Source organism: Pristis pectinata, chromosome 8 (genome assembly GCF_009764475.1).
Source record: "Pristis pectinata isolate sPriPec2 chromosome 8, sPriPec2.1.pri, whole genome shotgun sequence".
NCBI classification, from domain to species: domain Eukaryota; kingdom Metazoa; phylum Chordata; class Chondrichthyes; order Rhinopristiformes; family Pristidae; genus Pristis; species Pristis pectinata.
The window spans coordinates 1,160,819-1,177,478 of record NC_067412.1 but is presented as its reverse complement, the minus strand read 5'-3'; the positions used below and the strand labels follow the sequence as shown (position 1 = coordinate 1,177,478).

Genomic DNA, 16,660 nt, shown 5'->3' with positions numbered 1-16,660 from the left:
ATGTGAGGTCCCTGTAGAACAGGCTAATGTGCTGGAGCATGTTGAGGTTAAGAAAGAGGCAGTGTTGGAGCTTCTGAAAAACATTAGCTTAGGTAAGTCCTTGGGGCCAGACGGGATATACCACAGGTTACTACGGGAAGCAAGGGAAGAGATTGCTGGGGCGTTGACGATGATATTTGCATCCTCCCTGGCCACAGGAGTGGTACCAGAGGATTGGAGGATGGCAAATGTTGTTCCCTTGTTTAAGAAAGGTAATAGGGAAAATCCTGGGAATTATAGACCAGTGAGTCTTGTGTCAGTGGTGGGCAAGCTGTTGGAGAGGATTCTTAGGGACAGGATTTATTAGCATTTGGAGAAGCATATGTTGCAGCTCTATAGAACTCTGGTTAGACCACACTTGGGGTGTTGTGTTCAGTTCTGGTCGCTCATTATAGGAAGGATGTGGAAGCTTTAGAGAGGGTGCAGAGGAGATTTACCAGGATGCTGCCTGGATTGGAGAGCATGTCTTATGAGGATAGGTTGAGTGAGCTCGGGCTTTTCTCTTTGGAGAGAAGGAGGATGAGAGGTGACTTGATAGAGGTGTACAAGATGATAAGAGGCGTAGATCAAGTGGACAGTCAGAGACTTTTTCTCAGGGCGAGAATGGCTAACACAAGGGGACATAATTTAAAGGTGATTGGAGGAAGGTATAAGGGGGATGTCAGGGGTAAGTTTTTTACACAGAGAGTGGTGGGTGTGTGGAACGCACTGCCAGCAGAGGTTGTGGGGACAGATACATTAGGAACATTTAAGAGATTCGTAGATAGACACATGAATGATAGAGAAATGGAGGGCTATGTGGGAGGGAAGGGTTAGGTAGATCTTAGAGCAGGATAAAATGTCGGCACAACATTGTGGGCCAAAGGGCCTGTACTGTGCTATAGTGTTCCATGTTCTGTGTTCTATGTTCATAGTTTTATTAGGAATAGTCAGCACGACTTTGTGAGGGGCAGGTCATGCCTCATGAACCTGAGTTTTTCAAGGATGTGACAAAACAAATAGATGAAGGTAGAGCGGTGGATGTGGTGTATATGGACTTTAGTAAGGTATTTGACAAGGTTCCCCATGGTAGGCTCATCCAGAAAGTCATGAGGCATGGGATCCATGGAGGCTTGGAGGTGTGGATTCGAAATTGGCTTGCCCACAGAAGGCAGAGGGTGGTAGTAGATGGAGACTATTCTGCCTGGTGGTCGGTGATCAGTGGTGTTCCGCAGGGATCTGTTCTAGGACCCCTACTCTTTGTGATTTTTATAAATGTCTTGGATGAGGAAGTGGACGGTTGGGTCAGTAAGTTTGCAGATGACACAAAGGTTGGAGGGGTTGTGGATAGTGTAGAAGGTTGTCGTAGGTTACAACAGGATGCAGAGTTGGGTGGAGAAGTGCCAGATGGAGTTCAATCTGGAAAAGTGTGAGTTGATACACTTCGGAAGAACAAACTTGAAGGCAGAGTACAAGGTTAATGGCAGGATTCTTAACAGTGTGAAGGAACAGAGGGATCTTGGGGTCCAAGTCCATAGCTCCCTCAAAGTTGCCGTGCAAGTTGATAGGGTTGTTAACAAGGCGTATGGTGTGCTGGCCTTCATTAGTCGGGGGATTGGGTTGAAGAGCCGTGGGGTAAATTTGCAGCTCTATAAACCACACTTGGAGGATTGTGTTCAGTTCTGGTTGCCTCATTATAGGAAGGATGTGGAAGCTTTAGAGAGGGTGCAGAGGAGATTTACCAGGATGCTGCCTGGATTGGAGAGCATGTCTTATGAGGATAGGTTGAGCGAGCTAGGGCTTTTCTCTTTGGAGTGACGCAGGATGAGAGGCGACTTGACAGAGGTGTATAAGATTATGAGAGGCATAGGTAGAGTGGACAGCCAGCACCTTATCCCAGGGCGGCAATGGCCAAACCAGAAAACATCAGTTTAAGGTGAGTGGAGGAAAGTTTAGGGGAGATGTCAGAGGTAGATTTTTTACACAGAGAGTGTTGGGTGCCTGGAACGCTCTGCCGGGGGTGGTGGAGGCTGATACAATAGGGTCATTTAGAAGTAAGAAAAATGGAGGGTTCTGGGCTGTGTATGTGGGAAAGGTTAGATTGATCAAAGAGTAGGTGTTTATGTAGGTCAGCACAACATTGTGGGCCGAAAGGCCTGTGCTGTACTGTTCTATGTTCTATGTTGGTACCTGTGCCAATTCCTTTGAGCTCCTCGTTCACGTTAGACCTGTTGCTGCCCAATGTTTCCACAAGATCTTCTGTCTTCTGAAATATTTGTTGTGCCATTCCTTATTCCCCAGTGTAATTCCTTCTGTCTCAGTTTGCATGGAACCTACATTCACTTACCGATACAAGCTTGCACAGTCTGAATTTATATTTCTGTCTTGCCTGCTTTTCCTTTCCATATCAACACCTTTACCTCCTTTGCTGAACTCTGAAATTTTCCCTGCTGCTCTTTCCCTTTGATCAATGCTATCTTTAACTTCTTAGGTGACCCTCGGCTGGACCACCTTTCATGCCAAATTTTAAAGAGATATACATATTTGTTGTAAAATTTCAATTAATTCTTTCAATCCATTTACTGTCACACCTTTAATGAAGCCGCAGACTACCAGCAACGTCTCATGCCTTGTCCTGTTGAAGTTTGCTTTGTTTAGATTTAAGATCTCACTTTGAGACTGAAAGTGATTTTGTTCAATCTTTTTATAATCAATGTTCACTAAACTCCTCCTACTTACCATCTTAACTAATCCTTTCTATTTGCACAATACCAGATCAATGATAGACTGGTCCCTTGTTGGCTCAACACACTAATGTAGAAAACCATCTCTTACACACTCCATGAGTCCATCCTCCACCCAGTCCTGCTCATTTGCTATGCCCAGTATAGCTGTGGATTAAATCGCCTGTGGTTATTGCATTGCCCTTGCTGCATGCATCTCTAATGTTCTGGTTTATACCATGTCCCACATTACCATTGATGTTGGGCAGTCTACAGACACCACTGACCACGGCTGTCTGCCTCTTACGGTTTCCTGGCTCCACCCACCCATACAAACACTCCTGATTTCCTGAGCTAAAACCCTCTGCACCATCCTGCAATTTTCCTGCTCCCAGCTCCTTTCCCATTTAGACTAAGTGATCTAAAAACAATCATCCTGGAATATTTAGTTCCCACCCCACCACCCCAGTCAGATTGCAACTGCTTATGTAGGATTAGTCAATGCCAGTGTGAAGAGTCTCAGGATCAGACCTACAGCATGGGCTCCGGCCCGGCCCGGACCTACAATGTGGGTGCCAGTGACCTTGGCGAAGTTCCGCTCTCTCCGCGCTCTCCGCTCTCAGCATTCTGAAGGGACCATTCCCTCCACAACTCCCTGATCCTCACCTCCACCTCCACCAATGACTCCCCTTCCCATGGCATTTGCCCGTGGTGCTACACCTCTTGTACGTCTTCGCTTCCCACCATGCTGGGACCTTCCAGGTGAAGCCATGATTCACTCGGACTACAAGCCAAGTTCTTCATGTGACCTCCTCTACATTGGAGAAACCAAATGCATATCAGGTGACTACCTTGTGGAACACCTCTGCTCAGCCTGTACTGTCAACCCTGATCATCCAGTCACCTCTCACTTCAACTCTTTGTTCCACTCCGACTCTGACCTTTCAGTCTTTGGCCTCCTGCACTGTTCTAATGAAGCTCAAGGAACAGCAGCATATCTTCTGACCAGGGATATTACAACCCTCAGAACTGAATATTGTGTTTCACCTGACCAAGTAAAGACCCGTTTGTTTCTCACAGATATGGCCATACCCGTTTCAGTCTGTTGTTTCGCTCCTACTGTTGGCTTTTAGAGTAACTGTTACCTTTGACCCTTTGGTCTGTGTCCTCACACGGGCATTCGCTCTGTCCTCTCTGCCTTCTTGACCAGAAGACCCGACTCAGTTTCTCTCCCTACAGACGACACCCGACCTGCTGAGCGCTCCCAGTCCTCACCTGGTGGCTGTGGAGCAGGAGAGGGCTCTGACAACTGCCGCACTCGCGTTCCTAACGTGTACCTGTGTTTCCCCACAGCCTTCAGAATAATTTTGTAGGTGAAGATGGAGCAAAGTTCACAGCTGAGGCCCTTCACGTGAATCGGAAGCTGACCATTCTGAAGTAAGTCTTCCATTCATCATCCAGTGGAAATAAGTCTTCCATTCCATTCCTGGCTCCCACACATTGACCTTGAACCCACTCCCCTGTATGTGCTGAGCATGACCTGTGGTTCTCCTGGTGGTGGTGAAGCAGGTCTCCTGACCTGCTCAGAGAACAACGCTGAACATCAGCAACCCCTCCCTCCACCCCCCCGACACCCTACCCTGCCACTGGTCAGCCTCAAGAATCAGCCTGGGACCTGATGGGTCCTGGAAGGCCCAGGTTCCTGATAACACAAGGAGTGAATCATAGTCACCACCAGCAGCACTCTTACTGTAGCAGGGCTCGAATAGTTTGGCCTGGGCAGTAGGGTGTCGGTGAAGGAATGTCGCTGAGCAGACAGTCTGGGTCCGACCCCTGCATGCCATTGCCAACTGTAGAAGGCTAGGGTTTGGCCACACTTCCCAGACAATGTGGAGAAAATGAGCCAACCAGCTCTATGCTGCTGCTCCCACTCAGCACCACGTCAGTGTGAGCGGTGGGGAGTGGGTGAATCAGAGAAACAAAGGACTGCAGATGCTTGACTCTAGATGAAAAACACAATGGTGCTGGAGGAACTCAGCAGGCCAGGCAGCATCTGTGGAGAAAAGCAGGCGGTCAACGTTTCGGGTCAGGACCCTTCTTCAAGGTGAATCAGACTTGGCTGTGAAGCCCCCTGTAGTGCACCTACATCTTCCCCTCATTCGCACCATCCGCAGGTTGCCCCCAAAGTCACACCATCACCAGTCCTTCCTCGACACTGGGTCTAAATCCTGGAACTCCCTCCCCAATAGTGCAGTGGGAGCACCTTCCCCACAGTTCACCTCCAGCTTACCTGGGCAGGTGCTGGCATTGCCAGCAACACCAGAACATGAGTGAATCACAGAAATCAAATGCCTGTCTCTTCATTTCAGCCTTCAGAAGAATTCCATCAACCACGAAGGAGCAAAACGGATCGCAAGCTCCTTGAAACATAACGGGAGCCTGAAGGAGCTCAAGTGAGTCCCAGCAAGGGGTTGGGATCTCTCATCTGATTTTTACCACAGGGCTCAATGCCTGGCCGGGAGTTCAACTGATGTTAGAACATCTCCCACCCTGGTTAACTTACCCCAGACCCTTCCCTGCCCATTCACTGTCAGCCCCTCCTCCTCCTCACCACCCAATCACCATCAGCCCCCCTCCTCATCACCCAATCACCATCAGCCCTTCAACCTCACCACCCAATCACCATCAGCCCCCCTCCTCACCACCCAATCACCATCAGCCCCTCAACCTCACCACCCAATCACCATCAGCCCCCCTCCTCATCACCCAATCACCATCAGCCCTTCAACCTCACCACTCAATCACCATCAGCCCCTCTTCTCACCACCCAATCACTATCAGCCCCTCGTCCTCACCACCCAATCACCATCAGTACTTCCCCCTCCTCATCCAATCATCATCAGCCCCTCCCCCTCAGGACCCAATCACTGTCAGCCCTCCTCCTCACCACCCAATCACTGTCAGTCCTCCTCCTCACATCCAATCACCATATGCCCCTCTTACCACCCAATCACCTTCAGCGCCTCCTCACCACCCAATCACTGTCAGCCCCTCTTCCTCACCATCCAATCACCATTAGCCCTTCTTCCTCACCGCCCAATCACCATGTGCAGTACCTGAGCCCAGGCATGGTTATGATGCCTGTTCTATGCCTTGTTTTTCCAGCCTGTCCAGTAACTGTATTGGTGATATTGGAGCCAGTGCCATAGCTGAAGCCTTGAAAGTAAATAGAAGCCTCTCCACACTGAAGTAAGTGCCGGGCTGTGTCCTCTATCAGCACCCGCTGCTTAAACACTCTGGTTCTTGAGCACAGGTGGTTTATCCCAGAGGGGAGGGTGAAGGGGGACATTCCCCGGCCCTTCCCCAGCTCCAGGCCTCCAGGGGTCCCTGTGTGATGGAGGGGGGCATCAGCAGAGCTCCCACCCCCAGCAGGGGCAGTGTGAGGGTAGGGAACTAGTCATTGACCATGATCTGGAATGGTTCATTGTGAGCCTTCATGTATTAGAGGATCAGAAGCCAGGGGCAGAGGTTAAAGGAATTGGTGGAAAGGTTGGAGAAGAGATGAGGAGATCTCTGTACCCAGAGAGTGGTGGGGATCTGGAACTCACTTCCTGGAAGGGAGGGAGAGGCAGAAACCTCCCGGCATTTAAACAGTACGTAGATCCGTGACCTGTAGGGGTACAGACCAGTACTGGAAGGTGGAGTTATGGTGGGGAGCTCTCATTCTGTCTCTCGACCATCACAGACACAATGGGCTGAATGGCCTCCTTCAGTGTTATACAGTTTTCAAGATTTCCAAGAGTCCATCTCCTCCTCTGTCATCAGGTGAACAGCACCAGCTCCTCCAGTCTGTCCACACGAAGCCCCTCATCCCTGGAGGCCTCTTGGTAAAAGTCCCAGCATGGCATGGTGCTGCTGGTGCAGTTCCAGAGACCCTCGGGTGCTGTCTGTGTGGAGTCTGCACGTTCTCCCTGTGACTGTGTGGGTTTCCTCCCACACCTCAAAGACGTGCGGGTCCGTAAGTTATTTATGCGCTGTGTGAATAGGTTACAGGGAACGTCTAGGGGAATGGGACTGATGGGGTTACTCTGAGAACCAGCATAGACTTGATGGGCCAAGTGTGCCGTTAAGGGAAAATGAAGTACGAAATATCGTCTGCATTGTCTCTAAAGCTTTCACCTTTCCTAAGGTATAAATGGGCAGAACTGGACACAGTACTCAAGTTGTGGCCAAACCAGTGTTTATTAAAGTTCAGCATGATTTGCTTGCTCTTACACTCACTGTCTCTATTTATAACCCCAAGGTCTTGCACACTTTTTTTAACAACTTTCTGTGAACTATGCAGACTAAGCTCCAGATCTCACTGTTCTCAAACCCCTTTTAGAATTGCACCCTCTGATATTTCCTCTTCTCAGTCTTCCTACTGAAATGTAACACTTCACATTTCTCAGCACTAAACCTCATCTGCCACCTCTCTTCCCACTTCACCAGCCTGTCTGTATTTTACTCTCTCCCTCTGGGCAGGATGGGTGACGAGAGCCTCGCATCCATCCAGTGTCTGCCTCACACCCCGTCTTGGTATTCGGCCTCACCTGTTCAAGTCCCTCACAGGTGTGAACATGCAGACAGGTGTCACGGATCAGCTCTCTGTTTTCTGTGGGAATTCTCCACAGATACGTGAACTGATTGCCGTGTGACTAATCCTGATCAGCCCATACTGTCTTCCATCGACACTGACTCGTGTATCTTTCCTTCCTCCAGTCTCCAGAGTAATTCCATCAGTAACAACGGTGCCACTGCCCTGACAGCAGCTCTCAAGCTCAACGAAGGCCTCATCGACCTGAAGTAAGGCTGCAGACCTGGTGCTCGATCTGATGGGGGATTCCTGTCCCCATTGTCAGTGGGCTTTGGGCAGAAGGTGACCTGGTGTTGCCTGTGGTAGAGTGAGTGTGGAGTGCTGAGAGAGATCCCTTTGTGCAGCTGTTGCCAGAAGCAAAAGGGTGGGGTGTGTAATGCACAAACTCGGAGCGTTGCATCTCTGTGATATCCCTTCACTGCGGCTTTAAGCATTAAAGGCACAAAATAGCAGATGCTGCAGGTCTGGAATAAAAATGGAGAATGTTGGAAACTCTCAGCAGGTCAGGCAGTGTCTGCAGAGAGCGAGACAGACAAACAAAAGGAAACAGTAAATGATTCAGGTCGATAACCTTTCATCCGGAGACACAAGATTCTGCAGGTGCTGGAATCTGCAGCAACACACACAAAATGCTGAAGGAACTCAGCAGGTCAGGCAGCATCTATGGAGGGAAATAAGCAGTCGACGTTTCAGGTCGCAAGCCCTGGACTGATGGAGGACCTCCAGCATTTTGTGTGTGTTGCACCCTTTCATCCACTTTCAGATGTTCTTTCGCTGCTTTTGTCAGATCCATTGGACAACAGATTTCCTTGTTAACAACTAAGGTGATGGCACAGCGGGTAGTGCTGCTGCCTCACAGCTCCAGAGACCCGGGTTCAATCCTCCCTTCTGCTGCCTGGATGGAGTTTGCACATTCTCCCTCCCCCCACATTCCAAAGACGTGCGGAGTCGGTGGGTTAATCAGCTGCTGTAAACTGCCCCTTGTGTGTCAGTGAGGGGTAGAATCTGGGGGAGCTGATGGGAATGTGGGAAGAGTGAAATGGGATGAGCGTAGGATGGGTGTGGAAGGGTGCACAGTCTGGGTGGGCCGTGTGGCTCTGTGACTGCGTGGAGAAAGGGAGGGACGACCTTTGTTTTATTCAACTGTGTTTCCGTTTCCAGTCTGCGAGAGAATTCCATCGGCTTGAATGGCGCAAGGGAAATTGCAAATGCACTACGTGCAAACAAGGTGCTTAGGAGCTTGGAGTAAGTCTGATGATGAATCTTCCTTTGAGTATCTGCAAGAATGACCTGAGGGTCATTAAGGTCCTTAAGTTTTTCACAGTACCTTGGTACATGTGACAATAATAAACCAATTAGTGTGTCTAATTGGCTTTGCTGTGTGTTTTCAGAGTGAGAGGCCTTTAATATCACGAACGTGAAGTGTATATTGTCAGGATTGACATGCCCAGGATTGGTCAGATCTTAAAAAATCTTACACCAATTTATTGGGAATAATCCTACTCTTTGTTGGGAAGAATGACATTGAACATATTGGAATATGGAGCGCTGTGAGCGGTTCTGGTCACCACACTACAGAAGGATGTGACTAAGCGAGAGAGGGGGCAGAAGAGATTCACCAGGATGTTGCCGGGACTGGAGGGCTGGGGTTATAAGGAGAGACCGGACAGGCTGGGACTGTTCTCCCTGGAGCAAAGGAGGCTGAGGGGGGACCTTAAGGAGGTTTATAAAATCATGAGGGGCATCGATAAGGTGGACGGTCACAGTCTGTTTCCCAGGGTGGGGGAGTCTAAAACTGGAGGGTAAGGTGAGGTGGGAAAGATTTAATAGGGACCTGAGGGGCAAGAGGGTGGTGGGTATATGGAACGAGCTGCCAGAGGAAGTGGCTGAGGCAGGTACATCAACAATGTTTAAAGGACACTTGGATGGGTACATGGATAGGAAAGGTTTAGGCGGATATGGACCAAACACAGGCAGATGGGACTGGCTTAGGAAGGCACCTTGGTCAGTATGGCCAAGTTGGGCCGAAGGGCCTGTTTCCATGCTGTACAACTCTATGATTACGTTTTCTGACACCATCCCAAAACCTGGGAGAAGGTGATTCTTGCTCCTTCCCTCAAATATCTGTTCAAGTATAAACATTTCAACTGGACAGAAAGGGGAAAACCTGCCCCAAGGTTCTCCTCCAAGTTGTTGTCCACAGGGACCACTGGAAGTGTTGGTGGTGTCTCTCCCCGGCCGGCCGGCCGGTGCAGTTCCCAGAGTCAGTGGTCCTCAGTGTGTCCTGTTTCTTGGTTTCAGTTTAACAGCGAATCTCTTACACGATGAAGGGACGGAAGCCATCGCCTCAGCTGTTCAGGAGAACCAGACCCTCACCTCTCTGCAGTAAGTGTGTGGCTGGATCACTGGAGCAGAGCTCACTAGTCACTAGTCACTGGCTGGGCCACTGATGGTGGGAGGGGAGGGGAGGGGGTGGTGGAGAGAGAGGAGGGGTGGAGGGGAGCAAGGAGCTGGTGGTGGGGTGAGGGTGGGGGGGGGGGTTGGAGGACAGCGAGGAGCGGGTGGTGGGGTGAGGGTGGAGGACAGCGAGGAGCAGGTGGAGGGGACCTATCCTTCTCCCTTACAGTAAGTTCCACCTGGACCAATGCCCACAACCAGGGAGGAATGATTAGTAAGTTTGCGGATGGCAGACGAGCTGGTGGTGCTGTGGGTGGTGAGGAAGGTTATCTAAGGACACAGCAGGATATGGATCAGATGAAAACTTGGGTGGAACGTTGGTGGATGCAATGTAATCCTGACAAGTGTGAGGTGATGCACTTCGGGAAGTCAAACAGGGGTGGGACATGTACAGTAAATGGTAGGGCACTAAGGAATGTTGGCGAACAGAGAGACCTAGGGGTCCAAGTCCATAGCTCCCTGAAAGTGGCAACACAGATGGGTAGGAGGGTGAAGAAGGTGTACGGTATGCTTGTTTTCATAGTTCAGGGCACAGAAAATAAAAGTCAGGATGCTACGTTGCTGCTTTACAGAACACTGGTGAGACCGCACTGCGAGCACTGTGTGCAGTTCTGGTCACCGCACTGTGGGAAGGATGTGACTGTGCTGGGGAGGATGCAGAGGGGATTCACCAAGGTGTTGCCTGGATCAGAGGACGTTAGTTATGGGGAGAGGCTGGACAGGCTGGGACTGTTTTCCTTGGAGTGAGGGAGGCTGAGGGGGGACCTGATGCAGATATGTGGGATTATACGAGGCATGGAAAGGCACGATAGTCAAAATGTTTTCCCCATGGTAGTTGCATCAAAAACAGGAGGGCAGGGGTTGGGTTAGGGTGAGAGGGAGGAGCTTTAAAGGGGATCTGAGGGGAAAGTGTTTTACACAGAGAGAGGTTGATATCTGGAGCGTGCTGCCAGAGGAGGTGGAGGAGTCAGGTACAGTCACCGTGTTTAAGAAGCATTTAGACAGGCGCTTGTATAGACGAGGGCTAGAAGGAGACGGTGCTAATGCAGATAAATGTATATGGGCACAAAGGCCAGCACGGACACGGTGGGCCAAAGGGCCTGTTCCTGTGCTGTCCAACTCTATAGCCCCATGGAACCCCCTCCCACCACCTCCACAGTCTTCTCCCCGGTACCCTTGATCTTTTGTCTGTCCACCAACCCATCATCTGCTCCTCCCCTGCCTGCCCAGAGCCTCTCCCTCCCCCACCACTTTCCCCACAAACCCCTCGTACTGGGAGGTTGCTGGAGGAGGGGATGGTTTAGTTGTGGCTCTGCTGGATGTGCCACCCCTGTGGTGTCGGGTGTCATTTATGCTGCAGTCTCCGGGCCCAGCATGGAACCCACGCTGGAGACTTTCTGACCCCGCAGGGACCCAAAACAGCTGGAGACCAGTCCGAGAGCCTTGAATGGGCACAGATCATAATGTGGTTATGTTTATAAAGGTGGAAACTGCTTTGTTCTGTACCCATGGAACTGGATGTGGAGTCTGTGAGGGGCTGACGAGCCTAATGTCTGTCCACCTTCTCTTTCAGTCTTCAGTGGAACTTCATCAGCCCAGAATCTGCCAAAGCTTTAGCTCGTGCGCTACAGTCCAACCACAGCATCACCAGCCTCGAGTAAGTCCCCTCTCCTCTGCCCTCACTCCCCCTCCTTATCTCTGTCTGCAGCTGAACTCCAGTGAGACTGAGGTCAAAGCCTTGTACAAATGAATCTCGGCACATGTGCCTCATTGCCTCTCTCCCCTCAGTCTCTGCCTCAGCCTCAGCCTCCGGCAGCTGCAGGGCTCTGCCCTGCTGCTGAAACATCAGTCGTCCTCTCAGCCTCTGGATGGCCTGGAGCTCCGCAGCCAGTGGTGAACCATCTCTGTTAGAATGCAGGAAACGCAGCACTGCCTGTGTACAGCAAGATCCCACAAACACATTGTGATGACAACCCAATAATCTGTTTCCAGTGATGAATCAAAATTAGCCAGGGTGCCCAGGGCTGTAAAACTGGAGGGTGTGGGTTTGAGTGAGGAGGAGGGCTGGAGGGGATCTGAGAAGGGTGGTTGGAATCAGGAATGCACTGCCTGAGATTTAACAGGTATCTGGATGAGCACTTAAAATGCCACGTTGTAGAACCTACAGGCCGAGAGCTGGTCAATGGGACTGGTGTAGATGGGTACCCGATGGCCAGCATGGAACTGGTGGGCCGAAAGGCCTGTTTTTCTGTTGTAGGACTTGGACTCCCTCCTGAGGATGTGACAAGGATCGTGAGGCCCAGCGAGACCTATGCACCCTCGGTCTGCCCTGTACTGTCTGCCCCCCAGGTCTGAGGCCCAGCGAGACCTATGCACCCTCGGTCTGCCCTGTACTGTCTGCCCCCCAGGTCTGGGAGTGGGTCTGAACCCTCATACACTCTGCCTCACCACTGCTTGCCCTGCTTCCTCTGCAGGGCTGGGGTAGTGTGCGCGATGAAGCATGAGGATTAGGGTGGTGCAGCAGGTAGTGCCGCTGCCTCAGCGCCAGAGACCTGGATTTGATCCCGACCTCCGGCGCTGTCTGTGGAGTCTGCACGTTCTCCCTGTGACCGTGGGTCTCCCCCGGGTGCTCCGGTTTGCAGGTTAGTGGGTTAATTGGCCGCTGTGAATTGCCCCCAGTCTGTGGCTGAGGAGGGAATCTGGGTGAGAATTAACAAAATGGGACTTGTGTTGGATTGATAGAAATGGGTGGTCGATGGTTGGCACAGAGTCGATGGGCTGAAGGGCCTGTTTCTGTGCTGCAGCTCTGTGACTCTAACCTGAAATGTTGGTGGAGGGGACAGGGGTCGGACACAGGAGCAGTAGGGTTAGAACTGCTGCCTGCGCCCCTTCTTGTTGTATTACTTACCTCCCTGCTGAGGACAGCGCTGGTAATCACCTGGGCTTGTTTACCTTCAGTCTTCAGGAAAACAGCATTGGAGATGAAGGGATCATCGCTCTGTCGGCTGCGCTGAAGTGTAACTCGGTGCTGACCTCCCTGTAGTAAGTGTCAAGCTCCTACCCACAGCTCTGGAATTTCTTCCTCTTTGTCCAGTTACAAAGTGAATATTGAATTTGTGCCCCCCAGGCAGGTACATAACAACATTTTACACATCTCCCCGAGTCCAGGTGAAGGGTCTCGACCTGAAACGTGCACTGTCCATCTCCCTCCACAGACGCTGCCTGATCCGCTGGGTTCCTGCAGCGCTGTGTATGTTACTTCACACCTCCCTCTGTACTTCCACAAAGGGGAATGAAACCGTTTCTCCCTGTTATGTCTCTTGCAAGGCCAGTATGATTTTTGAACTGCTCTCCCCTTACCTGGTCTGCTCAAGGAACAATCCTAGCTCGCTGAGCATTCACAGAAACCTGGAAGTTAGGAGCAGGGGAGGCCATTCGGCCTTTCAAGTCTGTTCCACCGTTCAATGTGATTGAAGCTGATTATCCACACTCAGTCCCCTGTTCCCGCTTTCTCCCCTTGCCCCTTGATCACTTTAGCCGTCACTCCTCACAGAATATATTTAATGATCAGTCCACAGATTCATCACCGGCTGGGAGCAGAAATTTCTCTTCACCTCAGTGCTGAACGGTCTTGCCGTATCCTCGGCGTTGACCCCTGGTTCTGGGCTTCCCGCCCTCGGGAACATCTCCAGTGCTGCCGGCAGTTTATAAATTCACTGCAGTCCCCTCTCATTCCTTTAAACGTGCGAATATAAACCCAATGTTGCAGTCCCAGGGACCAGTCTGGAGACCCTGCACTCTCTCCACTGCAAGAACATCCTCCTGCAGATCAGGAGACCAAAACTCCATGCGCTGGTCCAAAAGGGGATTTCACGGGAGCTTGAGAGGAACATGTCCCTGTCTTCTGGGGAGGAGCTGAGCAATGGGACAGCTGAGGTCGCTGACCAGGAACCAGCACAGACTCAGCGTACTGTGATGGTTCTAATTCTTTCCACGTCATGGTCCTTAAGTGTTGTTAAGATGAGGCGGGAATCGTCGTATAATTTGTTTGTTTATGCTTGGTGAGTTGTCCTTGATGCACTGTGTATACGGGAATATGAAGCCGTTTTGTTGCTGACTGGTTCCTTCACTGCAGCCTCCAGGGGACATCCGTGGGTGAAAGAGGTGCCAAGGCCTTGGCTGACGCCCTAGCGGTGAACAGGAGCCTGACCACACTGGAGTGAGTACATTCTTGTGATCGGGTACCACTGTGTGTTGGTCCACACTTTTGCTGACACGGGGAAGTTGAGACAACCCTCGGTGCTGTTTGACCCAGAGCCCTGGTGCTGTTTCTTCGCATCATCCGGGTTCTCAAAGCAGCAAGTTGATCGCTCCTACTTCTTAACTTTCTCCACGTCTAACTTTTCAATCAACAATCTCTATTTTTTTTATTTAAATATTAAAATTCATGATGTGTCTTGGGCCGTGGGAGCTTGTGACTGCGTTGCATGTTCATGCTTATGCATTGAGTGCGTGTGCACACATGTGTGTTCCTGAGAGCTGAGTGCCTTTTGGTCTATTCCAGTCTCCGAGGAAATGCAGTGGGCGTGGCTGGGGTGAAGGCGATTGCCGCAGGTCTGAAAGTCAACAACAGCCTCCAGACTCTCAAGTACGTGCCATTCACTTTGCCTGGTTTAACTTCGTCCTTGGAAAACAGGGTTACAGTAGTTGAATTAAATGGAACCTTACAGAACCCCGGTGGATCCCACAGTGTCGATTAGAAGCAGATCCAGTGGAGCAGGCAGCATCTGGGCTTCTGTAGGTCCCATTAACTGAGCTAACTAAGTTGTGGGCCACACCAGCTGTCCTGTAACTTAGGGAAGTACAGTGTAGGACTGAGGTCAAAGAGATGTCAGCTGGCAGGGGTGGCAGTTCCCTTCCCTGAACAGCATTACAGAACTAGTGGGATTGTTGGGGAATCCCCACCTATTACTGACACGAGGCCACAAGCTAGCCAATTGGTTGGATCCAATACCACAGCGAGGTCTGAACGGACAACCTGTTGGCCCCGGACCAGACGCTGCGGTGAAACGATCACTCGCTCACTGCTGAAAGGTCAGCGTCTGGAAGTGCTGGGCTCAGAGGGCAGTTGCTGATTGGTTGGTGTGTGTTCCCAGAATTCTCCTCCCACCAACTGGGTTAGAGAGGGGGGTATCATGGAGTGATGATGGAAACGTTCTATTGGCCTGGAACGAGTCAGTCCCACTTGGACATTAAAGCAGGAAATCCTGGTCCAAATGCAGTCTCCGAGATGGGTGACACACTTTGGAATTTTTCAACTAATCTTTGCATTATTCTGCTGTTTTGAGCTTGTCATTGTATTTATTATCAGCATGTACACTGTCCTCTCTGTGATCTTCATGTGAACAAGGAATTTCATTGCACCCTGGTATATATGACAATAGACTAGTCTATCAATGGTCCTTAGTTGATTCCTACATGTGTTGCCTTGCAGCCTTCAGGAGAACTCCTTGGGTCTGGATGGGGCAATGTGCATTGCAATCGCTTTGAAGTACAACCACAGCCTTGCCCACATCAAGTAAGTGTCTCCATTTCTCTCGTTCTGGCCCACTTCACACTGGCCGTTGTTCCCTCTTCAGCCATGAACTACAGAGGGTCAGGAAACCGTCAAACAGTAACTGAGGTGACTCACCGGTAACCTGAGCACTCAGTGCAGCCGGGAAAAGGAGGGTATTGGGTCTTAACTGTCATCTGCGAGGGTCCCATAATCTGGGCCCACAGCAGCACAGCCCACGCCCATTCGGTCTGCAAAGGGAGCTGTTTGGGGCATTTTTGGCCATGTGATGGGTCCACACTCCTCCACCTATCGCTTGGCCTGAGGTTAGGAAACAGGCCCTTCAGCCCATCAAGTCTGTGCTAACCATCAAGCACTCATTTACACAATCCTATGTTAGTTCCATTTCTTGTTCTCCCCACATTCCCCTCAGCACCCCCCCCCCCGATTCTACCCCTCACCCACACACTGGGGGCGATTTACAGCGGCCGATTAACCCAGCGACCCGCACATCTTTGTGGGAGGAAACCAGAGCTCCCGGGGGAAACCCACATGGTCACAGGGGGAATGTGCAAACACCACACAGACAGCGCTGGAGATTGGGATCGAACCCGGGTCTCTGGGCTGGGAAGCAGCGGCACTACCCGCTACACTACCCTGCCTTGTCAGTAGGAGTTAAAGATTTCCATCCCAAAGAACATAATGTTGTGACACCTCATTCCATTGGCTCTTTCTCTCAGTCTCCAGGGCAATAAGATCGGCGAATCGGGAGCAAAGGTCATTGCTGCTGAAATCAGAAGCAAGTCCCCTCATTGTGTCGTTGAGATCTGAGCCGAGCTGGGACAGGGAGGAGCAGCTCACGGGTCCCGTCCAACACGGCACACTCCGCCTTCTGGTGTTTCATCCCTTTCGACTGCCCCCGAGGCCTGGGGGAGACTGTGTGGACAGTGGTGACTGCTGACCCCTGAGGCCCCCGGGAGCCGGACTCTCTCATTGCCCTAGTGTCCAGTCCTGTGCCCAATGATCACAGGTTGGGTTCTCGTCTCCTTCCAGTAACTTGGCCCCAGCAGTCGCACCCAGTTGCTGTAGGAGGAGGATGTGGAATCGCTTGTGGGAGTAGGTTCCGAGACCGGTGTGGACATGCTCCATTTGTAGATATGTTATTAACAGTATAAGTGCTTTATTTATCATTCTTTTCAGAAAGCAACAATTAAAGATAATATTGCAGTGATGAGTGACTGGGGACGCAGCGATCCAGTCCGTGTGCTTCTG

At 51.0% G+C, this 16,660-nt stretch overlaps 1 protein-coding gene across 3 annotated transcripts in view; it reads left to right on the top strand.

Moving 5' to 3' along the window:
* Positions 1-16,644, top strand: part of nlrc3 (NLR family, CARD domain containing 3) — a 60,762-nt gene extending 44,118 nt beyond the window's left edge. For all 3 annotated transcript variants that reach the window (XM_052021381.1, XM_052021380.1, XM_052021382.1), the window contains exons 8-19: positions 4,095-4,178; positions 5,111-5,194; positions 5,907-5,990; positions 7,503-7,586; positions 8,539-8,622; positions 9,679-9,762; positions 11,408-11,491; positions 12,793-12,876; positions 13,970-14,053; positions 14,399-14,482; positions 15,329-15,412; positions 16,129-16,644. In XM_052021381.1, the coding sequence (XP_051877341.1) occupies positions 4,095-4,178; positions 5,111-5,194; positions 5,907-5,990; positions 7,503-7,586; positions 8,539-8,622; positions 9,679-9,762; positions 11,408-11,491; positions 12,793-12,876; positions 13,970-14,053; positions 14,399-14,482; positions 15,329-15,412; positions 16,129-16,219 (1,015 nt within the window). In that variant the 3' untranslated portion in view covers positions 16,220-16,644. The remainder of the gene's footprint in view (positions 1-4,094; positions 4,179-5,110; positions 5,195-5,906; positions 5,991-7,502; positions 7,587-8,538; positions 8,623-9,678; positions 9,763-11,407; positions 11,492-12,792; positions 12,877-13,969; positions 14,054-14,398; positions 14,483-15,328; positions 15,413-16,128) is intronic.
* Positions 16,645-16,660: the final 16 nt, after the last annotated feature.